Source organism: Urocitellus parryii, chromosome 11, assembly GCF_045843805.1.
Source record: "Urocitellus parryii isolate mUroPar1 chromosome 11, mUroPar1.hap1, whole genome shotgun sequence".
Taxonomy (NCBI): domain Eukaryota; kingdom Metazoa; phylum Chordata; class Mammalia; order Rodentia; family Sciuridae; genus Urocitellus; species Urocitellus parryii.
Window position 1 is genome coordinate 122,071,293 of NC_135541.1, and position 20,060 is coordinate 122,091,352.

General features: G+C 50.2%; 1 protein-coding gene across 1 annotated transcript; it reads left to right on the forward strand.

The window, feature by feature from the left end:
• The first annotated feature begins 7,608 nt into the window (after positions 1-7,608).
• Ube2q1 (ubiquitin conjugating enzyme E2 Q1) lies at positions 7,609-15,973 on the forward strand. Its single transcript, XM_026405065.2, has 13 exons — positions 7,609-8,063; positions 10,317-10,421; positions 10,744-10,848; positions 11,478-11,528; positions 12,969-13,109; positions 13,300-13,384; positions 13,671-13,731; positions 13,951-14,041; positions 14,146-14,204; positions 14,286-14,334; positions 14,571-14,666; positions 15,019-15,085; positions 15,485-15,973. The coding sequence occupies exons 1-13, from the start codon at positions 7,737-7,739 to the stop codon at positions 15,514-15,516; spliced, it is 1,269 nt and encodes a 422-aa protein (XP_026260850.2). The 5' UTR covers positions 7,609-7,736; the 3' UTR covers positions 15,517-15,973.
• The last annotated feature ends 4,087 nt before the right edge of the window (positions 15,974-20,060 follow it).

The following is a 20,060-nucleotide window of genomic DNA, read 5'->3' on the forward strand; positions in this document are numbered from 1 at the left end:
CTGTCTCATCCACGTTCCCCAATCTCACCTTGGCCAATCTCACCTTGGCCACTCCACACTCCGGCTCTTGGCAGTGTCTTGAAGATCTTTGAACATTTGATCCTTCCCATCCCCCACACCTCAGGGACTTTTAAACTGTAGTTTGGCTCTTTTATCACCCATTTCCACCTAATTACCTTCTACTTAAATTTGAGTATTTGGCAGAAATTTCAGTTCCTCAAGCCAGTTGTGCCTGAGCAAGATCCTTATTAGGCACATGTTCCCAGAGCACGTCCAATGAAAGCTGATGTCTGCCTGCCTCTCCAATCTCATTACCAACCAGGACAGTGTCTGGCATGTTGTAAATCTTTAACAGGTAAGTAAAAGTACTAGTACAGATAGAAACAACTTTTTTTTTTTGCAGTGCTGGGGACTAAAAACTGACATTTTTAATGTTTAGGAGAGAATCCCTCTCATATAGAAGGAACTTATTTAACATGTTCCCAGTTTTTAAAATTGAGGGGATGAAGCAGGACAAGTTCCAAGGGCTGGAGAGGATGTGGGATGACTGCAAGTCCCACAATGCACACTGAAGTGAGTATGAATCTGTACCACTGTTTCCAGGGCATGTACATGTGGAAGTACATAATAATCTCTTAAGAAAGAAATCTGGCCGGGCCGGTGGCACATTGCTATAATCCCAGCATCTTGGGAGGCTGAAGAAAGAGAATCACAAATTTGAGGCCAGCCTCAGCAATTTAGTAAGGTCCTCAGCAACTTAGTGAGATCCTATCTCAAGATTAAAAAAAAAAAATCAATCAAGCAATTGATCAATCTTGAGCCAAGGAAAAAATTGGAGAACAAAAGCCTTGAGGAAAAGGAAGGGAATGTGTGCAGTCACTCCACTTAGGGGAAGGATCAAGGTGAAAAAAGATGAGCTACCTCAGCTATTTAAATGAACATTTATGAGTAACTACTGATTACCAGGAATTGTGTAGGTATTGAGGATGCAGTGATTAAAAAAAAAAAGACTTAGTTTCAGCTACTAAAGAGATCATAATTTGGCAGGAAATTATTTCACAAATTATTCCAGGATAGGTATAAATGAGGTCCTACAGAAGCACAGAAGAGGGAGAGATTAATGGTGCCAGAGGAGCGTGGAAGGAACAGAGATGAAAACTGAGTTTTGAAAGATGTGAAAATCCATAAAGCAAAGGTTGCTTAAAGGCATTCCAAACCCCTGAAAGGGAGGAAGAGCTATGGTGGACGGAGGAAGGCTGTCAATGTCTTCTCTTAAGAAAATCTCTGTCTAGGGGCTAGGGATGTGGCTCAAGCGGTAGCGCGCTCGCCCGGCATGCAGGCGGCCCGGGTTCGATCCTCAGCACCACATACAAACAAAGATGTTGTGTCCGCCGATAACTAAGAAATAAATATTAAAATTCTCTCAAAAAAAAAAAAGAAAAAAAAAGAAAATCTCTGTCTAGAGTGGCTGCTTGTGTCTGGGTTGGCAGATGGAGAGGATCACTTGCTTACTTGAAGCCTTTGGTGCACCCTGGTGCTCCTTTCAGGCCAGGACAAGCAGCCTGTTCATCTCAATCTCTTATGTGTCCTTATCAAATTTCCCAGCTTTTACTTGGAGTTTACTTCCAGACAGGCAAGGAGTGAATCCTCTAAGCAAAACCACCCAGTGACCAAGGAGAGCCGGGACGCACTCCTTTTCATCTCTCCCCCACATACTCTTTCCATATCCATCAGGAAGAAAGGCAGCCTGGGAGAGAGCACAGGTCCAGAACCACAGGGTGATGGATAAATGTAAAAATATCAATTCTGAGGCGAATTTTGGTAGAAGACACTACCTTTGCCTCTACTAAGGACTTTTTTTTTTTTTTTTTTGGTACTGCAGATTGAACCCAGAGGAGTTTTACCACTGAGCCATATCTCTAACCCTTTTAATTTTTTATTTTGAGACTGATCTCGAATTTGTGATCCTCCTGCCTCAGCCTCCCAAGTAGGTGGGATTACAGGCTTGCTAAGCTACTATGCCTGCCTGGCTAGGAACATTTTATTTTGAAAGACATTAAAATTAATGTTTTCTCCTTTAAGATGTTTTAAATCTTATTACCAGTGTTCATGAAGACCAACTGGAAAACACAAGTTAACAAATCAAAGTGATGGACTTGTAATTTTTCCCAGGGGAGAAAATCGCTGTTAGCACATTTATATGTCTATATCTACTCAGATATAACATTCACACAAAAAGTGTAGACATTATAAATGTAAGCTAAATGTTTGCAACAAAAACACAACCATACAACATCTACTGGTATATTTTTTGAAAAAGAATAAACATTACCAGTATCCATTATACCCCTGTCAGTCATTTCCCCCTCCTTTTCAAAAGTATCATCATGGGGGAAGGGAGGAATGGGGAGTGACTACTTAAAAGTTACAGCAGTGGGTTGGATTCTGAGCCCTGCATATTAAATAGATAAAATAAAGGTTCATAGACAACTAAAAAAAAATTACAGAACCAGATCATTCTAATGGTTACACAATATTGTGAATGTGCTGAATGCCACTGAATTACCACGTAAAAATTGCCCAGGTCATCCCTGTTATTGTGTATTATAGTTGATCGTGTCTGGCTCCATTTCATCCATTACCATGTAAATTTTATGTGTATTTAAATTTTTTAAATGACTAAAAGTGTTTTTTTTAATCAACCACCATTCTGACTTCTATTAGCATATGTCAGCTTTGCCTGCTGAACTTTATACAAATTGAATCATAATCTTTTGAGTCTGCTTTTTCAGCATTGTTAGTAAGAATTATGGGCATTTTTGAGTGTAGTTGTAGCTCATTCATCTTCATTATGATGGAATATTGTATATTGTGTCTTATCCATTTCACTATTAATGGATATTTGGATTGTTTTCTATTTGGTACCATTAAAAATAATACTGCTATGAATATTCTTGTTCATGTTTTTGGTGTGTGAACATATTCAATCCTGACGGGTATATAACTAAATCAAACATTTTGTTATGTTTTTAAAAGGTGCATACTGTGACATAGCTTTGTAACCTTCCCTTTTCATTTTCTCTTTCTCAAACATCTCTCATACCAAGTAGTATTCTTTGGAAACTTTTATTTTTTTTTTGAGATAGGGCTTGCTATGTTGCCCAGGTGATCCCTGTTATTGTGTAATATAGTTGGTCATGTCTGGCTCCATTTCATCCATTTCCATGTGCTCTTGAGGACAGGAACAAGAAATATGACAAAAAAAAAAAAAGACTAGCTGGAGCTGTCATGTAAGGAGCCCCTCCTGTGAGCCACATACCATGCCAGGGGCTCCCCAAAGGTCTGAATGTCACGTGTGACTGCATCCCCCGTACATATCTAGTTCCTGGGAAAGAGCAAGTGCTCAGGACGTATTTGTTGAGCCAATGACAAAACCCTAGGCTTCAAGGAGTGAGTCCAAGAAGGCAGCTCACCCTGCCTCACACAAGCTCACCTGCTCACTCTCATAACACATGACCTTTTGGAGAGAAGAAAATCCCTACAATCCATTTCCCACAGAGCGGCCAGAGTTGATCTTTTAAATTTTTAAATCAGATCATGCTGCTCTCTGCTTAGAGTCCTCCAGTGGTTTCCCACTGAACTTTGAATAAAACCCAAATAACTTACTGTGGTCTCCATAATCCAGCCCTGCCTTCCTCCCTGCTTCACCTCCTTCCTTCTCCCTCTACTTTCACTAGACTCAAACCGGGGGGTTTAAAAACACTTATTGAGTTCTTATTATGTGCACCATTCTGTATGCTTTACAGGATTTCGTGTAATCCTCCCAACAGCCTTGGGAGGTAGGCGTTACCATGACCTCCACTTCACAGGTGTGGAAACTGAGGCCGAGTAACCTGCCCAATGTCTCGCCATTAAGAACTGGTAAAGGGGGACTCACAGGCCATCTTCTCAGCCAGTGTACCATTGGCACCTACTTCTGGACACAGCTGCCTTGCTCACTTGGCCTTTGTTCTCTCTCTGCTTGGAATGGTCCTCCCATTCCCTCCCAGTCTCGCTTCTTTCCTCTCAGATCTCAGCTCAAACTCCACCTCCCTAGGGAGACCTTCCCCGTCTGCTGAACTTATAAAGTGACTCCAGTCACTCTCTCCCACATGACCCTACTTTGATTCCTCACATCTATTTGCACAGTCTGATAGTCCATAATCCTTGCACTAGAATGGAAGTACCACAAGAGCAGGGATTGTGTCCATCTTGTCTACTGCTATATTACAATACCTAGACTCATGTCTGGCACATGGAAAAAGCCCAAAAATGTTTACTGAATGATGAGCACCTCTTGGCTTTTCAGTAGTACTGGTGATCATAGCAATAGTAGGATTTAGCATTTGCCGTGCAATGAACTAAGTTCCCATCACTGTTAATCATTTTACATACCTCATTTCATCTAAACTGGCACAATGGTCAGGCAGAGTATTATGCTCATCTTATAGATAAGGAAGTTGAAGTTTTCAGAAATTAAATAACTTGCTCAAGGTCACATAGTTTGCAAAGCAGAAAAGCTCAAACCCAAGGCCAATTGGTCTGTTCCCTAATCTCTCTTCCCACCCTGCGGTTCAGAGGGCCGCAGCAGTCTCTGAAATTAACATTTATGGCTCTGCCCTCTCTTCTGAACTCAGAACCCACACCCTACTACATCCCAAGGGGATGGTTCACATCACTCCTTCCCTTTATACACTTAGTATGTCCATAAACCAACTCCCACTCTCCCACAAAACTCAGCTCTCCTTTAAGAGGTCTCATTGAGAGTGCTATTGCTACTAGTTGCCTAGGTTTCCAGATTTTCTCAAAACTCTAGTGATCTTTTGATCTTCTTTGATCTTAAAATAAGCCCAAATTAGCCAGGCACAGTGGCACAGACCTGTAATCTCAGCAGCTCAGGAGGCTGAAGTAGGAGAATCACAAGTTCAGGGCCAGCTTGGGCAACTCAGAAAGACAATGTCTCAAGATAAAGAATAAAAAGGGCTGGGGATTTAGCTCAGTATTCAAACCCCAGTAGCTGGGGCGGGCGGGGGGGGGGGTGAGCTCAAATTCTTAAACATAGCTCTGAATACCTGCCAAAGTCTAGCCCATGCCTGCTTAACCTGCATCACTGTCTTATTCTAGGTGTTGAATTTCTTTCTGCTTCTTCATTTCGTCATGGTCCTACCTCAAAACCTTGCATATTCCATTCTTTCTGTCTGGAACACTGTCAGCCCTTTCTCTCCCTGCTGGTAATTCTACTTGTCCTTTAGAATTTAGCACGGGAACACATCCCCAGCCACACTATTCTCCTTTGAGGCACCTGCCACACCTCAGCTAAGTGATTGAGTATGTAACAATGCATGAAATGTCTGACTTTCTAACAGCTGCACACAAGAGAATGGGAGGACTGGGTCCCTCTCATTCAATGCTGCATCTCCAGTGCCTCTCACATAGTAGGCGCTCAGTAAAGACTTATTTACCTTCTCCAGCATTTAGCAAGACAATTGGCTTTATCACATCTATTTCCCTGAACAGAATGTAAGCTCCACGAGGGCTGGAGATTTTGTTTTAGTCAACTGCTGTTTCCCTAGCACTCATATATTTATTAAATGAGCCCATCCATCATTTCCTTTCCATTTCCGCACTCTACATTTCAGCTAGACACCGTGCTGATGTTGGGTCATTTCAGATGACTCCACAACATGAGGTTTCTAGATGCCAGAGGGCTCTCCCAGCCAGAGAGCTGAGGTGCTGAACAGACCCACAAGAGACAGCAAACCTCATCCCAGTGACCATGTTTTGTTTCCTTACCGAGGGACTTGGAGGTCTGTGCAACATTGTGGTATTCTCATGTTTGTTTTCTAATTAAACCCCTTAGAATACAGGATCTTCTAAATGGCTACATGGGTGTGTTTCTTGGGGAAGGTTAGCATCAAGTGACACGTGAAAAGCTCTTGTGGAAAGCAAGAGTGAGGTAGAAGGGCAGGGACTTTGGAGACAGAGCTAAGAATTCTGCTTCCTGGCTGTATACCCTGGGCAGCTCTTTCTCCCTCACTGGTACAACACGGATAAAAATGTTTGCCTTGCAAAATATAGTAGGGAGGTTTAGAAATATTTACAAAAATACCCTGGTTCAGGGAGTGCTCAATAAATGGGAAATTTTATCACAGATTCTTATGCTACCTGCTGGTACCCAGACATGAAAGTGATATGCAGCTAACTGTTCAGGATTCCCAAAGAAGATAAACACTCCACCCCCAGGAAGGCCGGGAACATACAATTTCTAAATATCCAAAGCTGAACTTGGCCAATGAAGGTCTTCTGCAAACGCTATTAAATGAGTAATAGACCAGTACAGATCACCAAGTTACACCATTAGCTTCTAAAAAGAGCATTTTAGCCCAAAATGAAAAAGAAAGGTGGTGATACGCTCAGTGGCTCAAGCGCCGAGTTGGCCCAGCAGCATTCACCAGGCCCTACCACAAGCTGACACCTGCCCTTGGCAGAACTACCATCTCTTCATTTCTGGAACCTCAGCCAGCTTTGTCCTTTGTGACAGTGCCACCTAGCGAGAGCTTGGAGGCGCTGCCACTTATTCCCGGCAGCTGCCAGGACCACTGACTGCGACAAGGTGTGAGCTATTTAGGCTTAGGGCTGGGGATGGGTCTGCCTCAGTCTGCCTCTTTCCGTTCTACTTACAGGCTAAGGGTTTGGACCAGCCATGCACTCCTTCAATAATTCCGTGGAGGAAGTCCATGCAGTCCCTCTCCCAACCTCGTCCACACTTAGGGATCTGAAAAGCGCCAAGGGGCAGCTGCTGCCTACCCCTCAAACACAACCCACCAGGAGCCTATCGCTTCCCACTTCAGGGCTCCTCGCCCTGAATCCTTGACAGTAAGAAGCCAAAGCAGCGTCCATCCTCTTCCTCGGAGTTACTGTGTGGACGGGGAAGCCAGCTCAGCAGGACCGTGCTTAACCCAAGGTCACCCCACGAGTCACGGGCAGGGGCCGGACGGGAATCCGAGCCCCCTGCGCGCCGTCCCCAGCTCCTCCCCGACCCCACGCCCCCGGTGAGTGTGCACGCAGCACGCCCGCCCCCGGGGCCAGAAGTTGGGGACGCCGGCGGGGGGCCAGCGCGGGGCAGCCCAGCGCCGGGCGGCGGAGACGGCGCTCCTTTCTTCTCAGCCCACGGAGCGCCCCGCAGGCTCGCCGCCGCTCGGGGGCGGGGAAACAGGACCCCGAGCAGGAAACAGGGTCCCGCGCGGGGAGCCCCTGGGAGCACGCGGCGCCGGGTCACGTGAGAAGGGAGCGCCGGCGCAGGGCCGTCGCGCGCATGCACGCACGACGTACGTAAACACGCACCGGAGCGCTCAAAGAGGCGAGCCCGCAGCCCAGGGTCACATGTGGAGGGTGACAGGAGAGAACCAGGGGGCGGGAAAGACGGAGGGATCACGTGCGGAGGGCCAGAGCGGGGAGGTCACGTGAGGGGGACGGAGGCGGGGCCGCCGAGGAAGAGGAGGAGGAGGGGCGCGCGGCTTCCGGCGGCCGGGGGGGCCAGCGAGCGGAGGGGGGGGCCCTGTCCCGGAGGTGGCGGCGGCGCCATCTTGGCGAAGGGGGGATCAGGAAGTGCGGACCGCGGCGGCGGCGGCGGCGGAGCCCGGAGCGGAGGCCGGAGGCTCCCGGCCCGCCGGCCCCGGAGCGGAGCGGAGCGGAGGATGCAGCAGCCGCAGCCGCAGGGGCAGCAGCAGCCGGGGCCGGGGCAGCAGCTGGGGGGCCAGGGGGCGGCGCCGGGGGCCGGGGGCGGCCCAGGGGGGGGCCCGGGGCCGGGGCCCTGCCTGAGGCGGGAGCTGAAGCTGCTAGAGTCCATCTTCCACCGCGGCCACGAGCGCTTCCGCATTGCCAGCGCCTGCCTGGACGAGCTGAGCTGCGAGTTCCTGCTGGCTGGGGCCGGAGGGGCCGGGGCGGGGGCCGCGCCCGGACCGCATCTGCCCCCACGGGGGTCGGTGCCCGGGGATCCCGTCCGCATCCACTGCAACATCACGGTGAGGACCCTCTCGCGTGCACCTCTTGGGGGCCCCTGGTCAGGACTCAGGACCACCCCACACAGCTTTTTGCTCTCGAAGGACCTGGGAGGCCAAAGCCCCTTCTTGAGTCTCCGTCCTCCCTAGTTTACACTTGTTTCTGCAGCTTGAGGTTCTTCTAGGCACTCAAACCTCCACTAATGATCCCTGATAGCAAGGGACACCTCGACATATGGCGCCTGGACTCCCCCCTTCCACGAACCCACCCACATCCCAAGGTTCAAGATTTGGGCTCCTTTTGGCTACTCCTCTACAACTTTACCTTTCACCTGGGAATGCCCCTTCCCCCCTCCCCATTCTGATTACTAGGTTCCAGGCCTCTGCACTGACCCCAGCTGGAAAGACCTCGCTTGGAACTCTGCACATGTCAGTGATGACCCCTCTCAGTAGTTCCTTTGACTCAGGATGTTTGCCACCTGTGGGATCCCTGTCCAGGCATCCCTCTTGAAGACCCTCTTTGCTCTCTGAATTTCACCAAGTGATAGTTTGCAGTACATTGATTCCTCTTCCTTTACTCCTTGGAGTACCCTTTTATTTTGGTGTAACCTCTAACACTCCCCTTTTGCCTCAGCTGGTAGCAGATCTTCCACTCTCCCTGTTCCCTGTGGATATGTCCATTTGCCTTAGGTCTGTTCCTTTCTTGGTAGTGACGGTATTGTGATGTGCATAAGGTACCCCATTTATTCTGAGCACACTGTTCTATTCTCCCCAGTGGGCATTGTTTCATTCTAAGTATACTAGGCTGGGAGACGCCTTGCATGTGTCCTGCCTTATTCTGCCCTCAAACATTCCTTGAGGAGGTTAGCTTTCTGATAACTTGTAGTAATGTGTGGTCCCACCTGCGGTAGCACTTCCACTGGTTGGAATTCCCTGTTGTGGTCTTCCCCCTGCTGAAGCAGTAGCTGGGGAGCTGGTGGACAGTGCTGTATCCAGGCAGGCAGTCTGAATAGGAGTAGCCTGGGGAAAGACAGACTTGTGAATTCTGTGGTGCTTGGGGGCCTGAATCCAGTTGACACGGTGTGTTCTTTCCTTTTCCTCAGTCAAACCAGGTCAAGGTTTGGTGAGGTAAGCCTCAGCTTGGGTTGGATGGTGCCCCACCAAAACTCATGTGTCCTATTTCTCTCTTTTCCCATCCTCCCCCCAAAAGTTACCATTGAAAGACTAGAAGTGGCTTAGTCAGGTGAAGACCTGAGTGTCTTTGGTGTGTATTTTTCCCCCTCCAGCACTGAGGGTTAGAGCTGTGGCAGAGCTGAGATCCCAGGAGTGGGTAAGGTTTCCTGGGCATGCGGAAGCCTCCAGGTTTAATTTTGTTGTGAAGTTAAGCTTCTGGCTCCTCAACGGGTAGGTTTGGCCCCATCTACCTACCCTTTTACTCGCTAGAGGCCATCTCCTATCTTTGTCCTTGGTTGGGAGTTAATTTAGGGGTTCCTCAGCTAGACTCCCTGTGGTCCCTATAAAGGAGACTTGGCCTGAACTAGCCCTTTTGGTTTTGGTTTGGGTAGAGGGGAGTCTGGTCAGGCGTTTGGCAACGTGGCTCAGGAATGCTGGGAATGTCAGCAGCGTAGGCCTCTTTCTCCCAGCCTGCCATGTGGAGTCCCACAGCCCACGCCTGGACAGAGAAGGTGGCAGGTTCCCAAGGGAGAGGTGGGGAGAACTGGTCTTTGAGGGGTTCTCTTGGGAATGGGGAGGGGAGATTCTTGCCGATATTCTTTCAGCTTCTGAATATATAGTTTTATTTTTGTCCCTCCCTCCCTGGTGAGCTGTAGTCTTGCGTTTTTCACAGCAGTGTGATTGTGATGAGGCTGATCCCTCCTCCCTTTGCTGGAGTTTGGAAAGCAGAAGGATTTGGGAGGACTCTGACTTGGGTGTGGGAGAACTCCAAGTCTGGAACTTGGAGAGGCAGGACAGAAGATCAGGAGCCCCTCACTGTTAGCAGTGTGGCTGTCCTGCTTTCTCTGGTTTTTGCTGTGGCAGAAAGAAAAAGTTCCAGGTTGCTTCTTTGAAAAGTCTTCTGAGGGACTGTTTTCTCCCAGTCTTGGCTTGGTTGGGAAGCTGCTTGGTTAGATACTGATCTGCTGAGCTGGCTTTTATTACTGTGTAGGGCTTGAGGTGGACAAGCCAAGGGACCAGAATCTTGAGGGTCAGAGTGCAGGCAAAGTCTGGCACCTCCCAGAGTTGCCCATTGTGACTGCTCTTCCTACTCTTTCCCCTTAGGAGTCATACCCTGCTGTGCCCCCCATCTGGTCGGTGGAATCTGATGACCCTAACTTGGCTGCTGTCTTGGAGAGGCTGGTGGACATAAAGAAAGGGAATACTCTGGTGAGGGGGCCATGGGGTAGGAGCACACATATATCTGTGAGGCCTGTGTCATAAAGTCCCCGGCGAAAGGGTGCTGTATATGAAAAGTGGCCAAACATGGTGGGGCAGACTTCCTAGGAGAGTTGTCTGAAGCCAGAGGTGAATCCCAGTAGAGGCCATCCTCTGCAGGATTGGTGGACCAGGAGCCATTCCCACAGCCTGTGGTCCATCGGGTTTAGAGAACTAGGTGCCGGTTTGGGATGCGAGCTACAAGTTTATCAGTGCAGCTGTCCATATTAGAGTGGGATAGAAGTGTTTGATATCTCTGTGGTCCCCAACCCAGCTCTTGCAGCATCTGAAGAGGATCATCTCCGACCTGTGTAAACTCTACAACCTCCCTCAGCATCCTGATGTGGAGATGCTGGATCAGCCCTTGCCAGCAGAACAGGTGAGCAGCTAAAGGGCTTTAGGCTGTTGTACAGAGTTGTGCCACAGAGAGCACTCAATAAGTACGAGTTAACTGAGACGGATCTGCAGTAGCCTGTCCCCAGTAGCCTCTCCCCATCCCCACCCACTCCCAAATAGACACACATGTGACTTTCAGCCTCTTTTTTCTCCAGCTGAGTGGAACACTAGTAGCTTCATCTCTCCTATCGAACCCCCCTCTCCGGCATCTGTTGCCATCCCTGAGGTTGAGAAGGAGTGGGAATTTTACCATTACCTTAGAAGTAGCAGTTGGTGGCCACTGGGGACCCAGGCCCTTTCTTTCGAGCCAAGAATGCAGTATCAGTCTAGAAAAGATCAAGTAAAAGAAGGGTTCTTAGGAAAATTAAGTGGGGTTTGCAAGGTGGGTGACAAGAAGAGCCATTTTTCTTTTTTTATTCCTTGGCATATGGTAGGAGGAAAATGATGGGCTGATAGGGAAGTCATCCCGGCTCTTGCTTCCACTGACTCTGGCTGTTGGAGAGACGGGCGAGTGTATAGCTTCCAGACCGGGAGGCTTAGGGGAGTAGGTCAGAGGCTGCACTCCACAGTCACTGGGGCTCTGATCTCATCTCCCTCCCCTCCCCACTGCAGTGCACACAGGAAGAAGTATCTTCAGAAGATGAAGACGAGGAGATGCCTGAGGTAGGCTTGCGACCTGAGGTGGTGTTGGCAGGAAGCTGTTGCAGTCAGCAGCACTCATCACTCACCATAAACAGAGCTCCAGTCTAGAACTAGGGAGAGAGAAACAATGTACCGACGAGGAGGAATGATCAGTGTAGTAGAGGAAACAGGCACCATATCCCTCCTCTGAAGGCAGTCAGGTGCAAATAAATACTCAGGTTAATTTCAGACCGAGTTTGCATCCTGGCTATCCTAACTAGGGAGGTACACCTAATCTCACCAAGCTAGATGGGATTATAATACATGCTGCATATGGTTGTCTTAAGATTAAGTAAAATATTGCATATAAAGTATATGGTGAGTACTAAGTAACTTACCTAATATATTCTTTAAAAACATGGATGCTTTTGCAGAATACAGCGTAATGGTTAAGAATGGTTAAGAGTTTCAGATCCAGATAGAACTTGATCTAATGCTTAGCTCTGCCAAGAGTTCTATGACTTTGGGCATGAGAATTAATATCTTACTAGACTTAAGCTTCCTCATTTGTAAAATGGAGACAGTGTTGAATAACATTCAATAATGGTTGTGAGGATGAAATGATCTGGTGTGTAATAAACATTAAGTGGATGTTAGCTGGTACTGTAATAATCAGGAGGTCAGTATGTCCTGCCAGGTAAGACACTGATCACTTTCTTTAGAGTGTTGGATTAATGTCCCAAGTTCTGTAAGTCTGTAAGGGTCTTAAGACTGACAGACAGCTAGTGACACATGAAATTTACTCTTCCCAGACAGTGGACAGCCCTGTGTACTACACCCTGAACACTTGACTGAAAGGCTAACTCCTGGCCTCCTCCCTCTGTGAATAGTGAACTACTTGTTCGCTTAGAATAGGTTGAATAAAGAGCTGACTCTGTTCTTGACTTCAGCCGCCTTCCTCTCTGGACCCCCTTTCTCATTTCCATCTTGTTAGTAGGTGCCTCTGCAAATCTGACTCAAGCCCTACATTTGTAGGGGGAGGAGGAGATAAAATCCCAGATTCTCCTCTGGACCGGAGGCCCTGAGGACTCCTGGGTACATCAGTTCACCTGATGAAACATGAGCTTTCAGTGACAGTGTCGGGCCAAAGTCATTCTGCTAGGAATTGGGAAAGAGATTCTGCCTCCAGGGGGGAGTTTTAGGGGCAGGTCAAGCAGGGTTGTCCTGGGGAGCAAAAGCCAAGTCTTCCTAGGTCCTTACCTTAGCTCTGCGACTGTAGAACTGAAGAGAAGTGCCTGTCCTTCACAGGGTGGAGGGATAGGGCTGGGAACTGTTCCAGAAGCGAGGGGGGTGCTGAGTGGTGGGACTGCTAGACGACTGCTTCTCCTGGAGCTCCATGCCAGGTGGGACTGGGAAGGTGACGGTCCTCATCCACAGCCTTCTCCCTTTCCCCTCTGTTCCCCTCCTTCCCACTCTGCCCAGGACACGGAAGACCTAGATCACTATGAAATGAAAGAGGAAGAGCCAGCTGAGGGCAAGAAATCCGAAGACGATGGCATTGGAAAAGAAAACCTGGCCATCCTAGAGAAGATCAAAAAGAACCAGAGGCAAGATTACTTAAATGTACGTGCCTTGTAGGGAGCGGCGGGGCACGAGGGAGGTGGGCACTACCTGGGGAGTGGTAGGCCGCAGCTCACAGCACAGGGAGCTGCTCGCATCTAATCATCCTCCAAGCCCTGGGCAAGCAGTGGAGGCGTAACGTGTGTTTCCAGACTGTGGGACCAGAGAATATCCTGTTGTTTCTCCCTCACAGGGTGCAGTGTCTGGCTCGGTGCAGGCCACTGACCGGCTGATGAAGGAGCTCAGGGATATATACCGATCACAGAGTTTCAAAGGCGGTGAGTTTGCTCCAGAGAGGGGCTTGCACGGGAGTTTCTCCTCGGGTGGATATGGGATATGATATGATGTGGTGCACAAAGCCCCAAGGTTCTGGGGTACATGAGTGTTGACAAACTTGCGGTCAGGAACGGAGCACCTTAAAGCCAGTGGCTTGGCTTGGGTGTGCATTCATCTGGAGCAGACCCGGACCTTTGATCTTTTTCCCTCGGTTTGTGAAAGGGAGCAGTCTGAGGGACCCCTCCCCACCTGTACTGTCCTACTGACACTTCCCTTCCCATTTTCTAGGAAACTATGCAGTTGAACTCGTGAATGACAGTCTATACGATTGGAATGTCAAACTCCTCAAGTGAGTGGGGACTGGGGAGTCGGGAGCCGGGTGGGTGGAACACCTGGTGATGTCCGGGCAGTCCCACCAGCATGTGGGTTGCAGGGTCCCCAGAAGTGGGTGTGGGCAGTGGTATATGTATCTGGGGCCGGCCGGGGCGCAGGGGAGGAGGGGGTTGGTGGGGAGCCCTTGTGAGGCTCTGCACTGGGACAAGGGTTTGAGCCCAGACTTGTTTCACAGAGTTGACCAGGACAGCGCTTTGCACAATGATCTCCAAATCCTCAAAGAGAAGGAAGGAGCTGATTTCATCCTACTTAATTTCTCCTTTAAGGTAAGCCTTCCCCCAGCTCTCCTCCCCTGGCCTGAGTTGCTGTCTGCTTAGGTCTTGTGGGGATGCCGGTCTCCTTCCCTGAACGCTGCCTCTGTCTTTCTCAGGATAACTTTCCCTTTGACCCACCGTTCGTCAGGGTTGTGTCTCCAGTCCTCTCTGGAGGGTGAGTGGCTGGGTCAGGGAGAGGGTGAAGCAGGGACTGGAAGCTCTTGCCAGGCCTGACTGACCGACCTTTGTCATGCAGGTATGTTCTGGGCGGAGGTGCCATCTGCATGGAACTTCTCACCAAGCAGGTGAGGCCCTTTCACTGTTGGCCCAAGAGCCTGGGTGGGGCCCCACAGCTGAGCTTCCTCCCCATCCCGGCCTGGGCTCAGGCGTCTGTGGCCCTGTTACCCTGCCAGGTAGTGGCTGTCCTGGGAGGGAAGGGCACGGGCACTTCTGTAGAGAGGCACTGCCGCCTGGAGAAGAAGTGGAAGGTGTCTCCAGGAGCCCTGTCCTGACTCGCTCGCTTTGTCCCTCCTGTCCCCAGGGCTGGAGCAGTGCCTACTCCATAGAGTCAGTGATCATGCAGATCAGTGCCACACTGGTGAAGGGGAAAGCGCGAGTGCAGTTTGGAGCCAACAAAGTAAGGGGCCTGGGCTGCAGGCTGGCTGGGCCGAGTGCATCGTGGCCAAGGCTGAGGGCACAGGGACACAGTCCCTGGGCTGCGATGTTGGAGGAGAGGGCCTGGGGTGGCCACAGTGGGAACAGAGCAGGGCCTTAGCTGAGGGGTGTCCTCAGGGTTTGGGGGCTCAGGTCAGGAAAGGGAAGGCTGTGGGATTGTGTCCCCAAGGGACCTCTCAGGCAGAGGTCCTTAGCATGCTACCAGGGTACCGCGCTGGCAGCCGGGCTTCTTGGGCCTCGGATGGCCGCCTGTGGAAGGGGAGGGGCAGTGAGCCACAGCTGGCGTGGTCTGATCGGGTGGCTTCTCTCCCCAGTCTCAGTACAGTCTGACGAGAGCACAGCAGTCCTACAAGTCCTTGGTGCAGATCCACGAAAAAAACGGTGAGGCCAGAGCCGGGCCCGGAGCTCTGATGCTGGGCAACCCCAGGTTCTCACTCGGCCCTTAGCCAGGTCCCTCTGGGTTTCCGAGCCTTACCACCCACTCACCCACACCTGCCCGCTCTCCAGAGAAGGCCTGGAGGTGGTGTCGTGGGCAGTCTTGGTGCTGCCCTCTTCCTGACCACCCTTTGAAAGACTCTTCACCACTCAGGTTGGGCTCTTCACTCTCCCTTTCCTTACAACCTCCAGGTAGGCAGCCTCCGCTTCCCTGCACCTCTCTTCTCGCACCTGGCAGCCTCCCTAGGACCTTCTTGCCTGGAGACGCTGCAGATGTCCACGGTGACGGGGACAGGGAGGGCGCACCCGGCCTGGACCTCGCTGACCTGGTGTGTTTCTTTGCAGGCTGGTACACACCCCCAAAGGAAGATGGCTAACCCTGGAGCGTCTCCCCTCCTCCTCCCCCAGGCACCACTGGACCAATACCTTTGAATGCTGTATTTGGATCTCACGCTGCCTCTGTGGTTCCCTCCCTCATTTTTCCTGGACGTGATAGCTCTGCCTATTGCAGGACAATGATGGCTATTCTAAACGCTAAGGAAAAAAACAAAAAAACAAACAGAACTGTTCCAAGTACTCCAGACTGACTACAGACCAACAACCACCTTGCTGGAACCCTTGCTAGCAGGCATTCTTATAAAGAAACTCTCGAGCCTCCTTATACTGCTGGAAACTCAGCTGTGCTCCAGACTAGAGCCTCCTTACCTATGCTATGGATTTTTAATTTATTTTCTCTTATTTCATGTACACTGCTTTTTTTGGTTACAGTGTATGATGGATGTGTATGAAAAAAAATGTATCTTTGGGAAAACAATTACAGTTTGTTAATTTGAAGATGCTGGTCTTGACTCATCTTTATTTTTATTCCCACATCCCACCCCACCCCCATTCCCTGACTGCTTGGGAGGTGGGGGAGGGGTGCCAGGTCCACTGTGCTTTGGTAGCCATGAGGCTGTGCTCCGCTAACCCAAGAAATCTGGAGCTGAAGCACCCACCTGGCCCACCCCTAGGTTTCCCGAAGGCCTCTGCTGACTTTCAGTGTAGCAGGCTGGTGTGATGAACTTGATTCTTAGGACTGCTTTTCACTTCTAGTTTCAGAGACTTTTCAAATTTCTAAGAAACAGAAAATGTGGAGGCTCAAGAGGCTGCTTCATAGGAATCCTTTTATGAGAACTGAGGGGGCTGGGGCGCAGGCTCCTGCGTGTGTACGTGGTCTTTTCTGATCACAGCCATTCGCTGTCCAGCTACCACTCTGCAGTGTGCTTTGGCTCCTCTCCCTCCCAGAAAGTGGCTTCTGACTGGCCCTGGATTGTGATCAGTGGTAAGCTCTGCTCACGTTCCTCCTGTCTCCTGCTTTGTTTGGGGGTGTAGAAGAGAGATGGCTCTTGAAATAAGTTTGGCTGACTTGGAGAATTGTGGACCCCTTCAAGTCCTTCTTGTAAGATGCTGGTCCTACTAGAAATGGTTAGCTCTGAGGTGGGTTGTTCCATGACCTGTGTCCTTACCCCAGGCGTGAGCAACTGCTGGGCCAGGAGGAAAGTGGGGGGAGTCTGCGGGGCTGGAGCAGGTGGTGCTGTGCTGTATGTACTGCTGTTGTAAAAGTTTGGACATGACCTTGCATATGGCGGGTGCTGCCCGTGTCTCCCTGTCAGGAAGCTTGCTTTGGGGCAGAGTGGGTCAAGATTGAAACAACAGAGGCCAGAAACAAGCTAAGAAAGACCCAAGTCTTGGGAAACCCAGATCTGGGACGGCTGCCTGGGAACTTGTAGGAGGCCCGAGGAGTCCTGCCATGCTTTAAGACAGCAATTTTAACTTGGCCCTTCTCCCCTCCCCCCCCCATCCCCAGGGATTCTAATGTCTTGCTGCTTTAGGTGAATGGAGAGTTCACCAATCCCATTCAATGCTGCTCCAACTCTGCCCACACCCACCTGATTAGGGGTGCTAATACATGCTGAGGTTGAGATAAAGAGGGGACCTAAGGGGAAAATTCATTCCATAGAGCTGAAATCTGGTTTTCAAGGCCTCCGTGGCTTTCTTCTGAATTTATTACCAGCCCTGGCTGGAATGTAGATTGTGTTTTTAGTAATGTGTACTGTGAGCTGTCCTCTGTATAATGTATTTTGTAATGTATTTTTCTCATCTACCAAAGGATGAAACAAATAAAATTATTTAAATAGTTTGGCTCTAATAAACTTATTTAAAGACATAATGGGGGGCTGGGGATGTGGCTCAAGCGGTAGCGCGCTCGCCTGGCATGCGTACGGCCCGGGTTCAATCCTCAGCACCACATACCAACAAAGATGTTGTGTCTGCCGAGAACTAAAAAATAAATATTAAAAATTCTCTCTCAATCTCTCTTAAAAAAAAAAAAAAGAAAGAAAGACATAATGGGTTCATGTTCACTTGACATCAAGTAGATGTGCCCAGCTACTGTGGATCGTGAGACACCAGCCCTATGAGAATCTTCCCTTTTTCTTGGCAAACCTAATATTCCTTTTATGACCTTAAAAAGGCCATATCATAGAAAAAAAGACTTTCTTCTCTAGTAGGAAGGCAGGAGAAACAAAACACTCTTCTTGAATGTACACGCGTGTGTCCTGAACAGGGCTTGTATGGCCCAGAGCCCGCGGACTCGGTTTCTCAATCACACTGGGTCAGTGTTAGAGGGCAGGGAGGGGTGGGGTGGTGTAAACAGAAGTGTCCATCGCCCCAAAGCGTGAAACAGGTCAGTGTTTACTCGCCAAGATGGTAGCTCACTAGCTCAATATTTTTTATCTGATTGTATATGGAACATCTGGAAAACGAGGCCTTGGGCCCTTTCATCCTCCAGAATCTGTTAGGGCGGCTCCTATCGTGAAAGGAAGAGACGGGAAAAGGTACGCAGGCTTCCTCAGGTTCTGACCTGGTGGGAGCTCCCTGTGTTCCGTTAAAACGTTCACGCCAACTTGGGGAACTGTGACCAAGGAATTCCTACTCGTTTCGGGAGGTGAGCTGGAAGTAAAGGCAAAATGGGAATCCAGTCAATGCTGGGCACACACAGGCCTTGTCCACTGAGGGACGTGAGGGCAGGCAGACGGGAGAGGGATGGTGCTGGATGTACCCCATACTTACATTCTTCACACTTAATACGTGATTGGAATAGAATCGGACCCTCAGCAGCCACCCAATCCCTTGGGTTACTCCGGTGTGTTCATCTAAAGGGATGCCAGGCCCACTGAACCCAGGCCCAGGAAGCGGCCATGCCAGGACCCCAGGGGTGGGAGTAGATGTGAGGCAGCTCCCACTGAATTCTAAGCACCAGTGACCCCTCTGAGGAGTCAGTGAACCCCTTGACATGCACTTGAAATGCAAAGCACAACAAGCCGGGCACAGTGGCACACACCTGTGATCCCAGTGGCGCAGGAGGATCTCCAGCTCAAAGCCAGCCTCAGCAACTGAGCACGGCCCTAAGCAACTCAGTGAGACCCTTTATAAAAAAGAGACACCAGACGGCTACGGATGTGGCTCCGTGGTCAGGAGCCCCTGGGTCCCATCGTCATCCCCCACGCCTCAAAAAACAAAAAAGGAAACCTTAGTGGCTCCGGGTAGCACAAAGGAGGGAGGCAAGGAGCTGGGGTCACGGGGAAAGCCCTCGGCCGCAGACCAGCTCCCCAACAAGTCTCTGCTAGTTCCTGCTCCTCCCCTGCCTCCGGAAAAGAAGAGATGGTCAAGAGCAAAAAGGTGGGAAAGGGGGAGGCCAAGCAAGAGCAAGGAGGAGGCCTTATTTTTGTTGTTAAAATAATTACAGGGATCTGGGATTTTACATCCTCTAATGGGAAATTCTACTGGGGATAGAAAATTGTGTTCACTTGACTCTTGGGAATTTCAGTTAGAGAGACGGAGGTTAAGACGCAGACGGGGAGCTGAGGACAAAGGCACACGCCTGTAACCCCAGGGATTCCAGAGGCTGAGGCAGGAGTACCACAAGTTTGAGGACAGCCTCAACTTAAGCAACTCAGTGACTCTGTCCCTAAAAAAATGCTTTTTAAAGGGAATAAAAATTTTTTTTTTTAAAGTTGGGGATGTGGCTCAGTGGTTAAGTGCTCCTGGGTTCGATCCCTAGTATCAAAAACAAAACGAAACAATGACCACACACACACACACACACACACACACACACAAAAATAGTCCGGGCAGGGCAGGGCAGGGCAGGCCAGGGCAGGGCAGGCCAGGGCAGGGCAGGGCAGGCCAGGGCAGGGCAGGGCAGGCCAGGGCAGCCTGTCAAACCCCACTTTTCCGGCGTTTCCCTGAGCTCCTGCCGTCCTGTTCGGCCCTCAGACCCTGGGTTGCTTGCAAACATTAAGTGTTCTCCCACTAAGCCCTCCTGGGTTCTGTCCACAGCGACGCTGTCTCCCTGCTCTGAAATGGAAGGAGGTCCTTTCGCCCTCCTGAGCCTTGCTTTCTCAGCCACCAAGGGAGGGAAATCACCCACTTTTCTGAGTCACTTTTGGGCTTTCTCAAAGTCCACCCAAATGGTAAGCATCCCCTGCCAGAGTGGGCCACAGAGGGGTGCACTCTGGCCCCCCCGGTAGACTGGGCTGCTTTCTGGGACAGGGGCTCATCTTCTTGGGGGCCTTCCAGTAACCCCAGTGGGAAGCTCCTGGCTGCACCTCCCCAGGCCAGCAGCCGCCTCTTCCTGCAGTGGCCTGAGGCGCCCTCAGGGGGGCGCTCCCTCACCACTGGGCCCTGCACTTTTCTTGGAAAAGCAGCTCCCAAAGTGTGTGTGTGTGTGTGTGTGTGTGTATGGGAGGGGCCTCTCACTCCGCCTCTTCAGGTCTTCACTTGCACTTCTCCTGAACCCCCAAAGCATCCTTTCACCTAACCCCCATCTTGAGAAGGGGTAGGGCAAAGAAGGAACCTCTTCATTTCCAGGCCCCGAGAG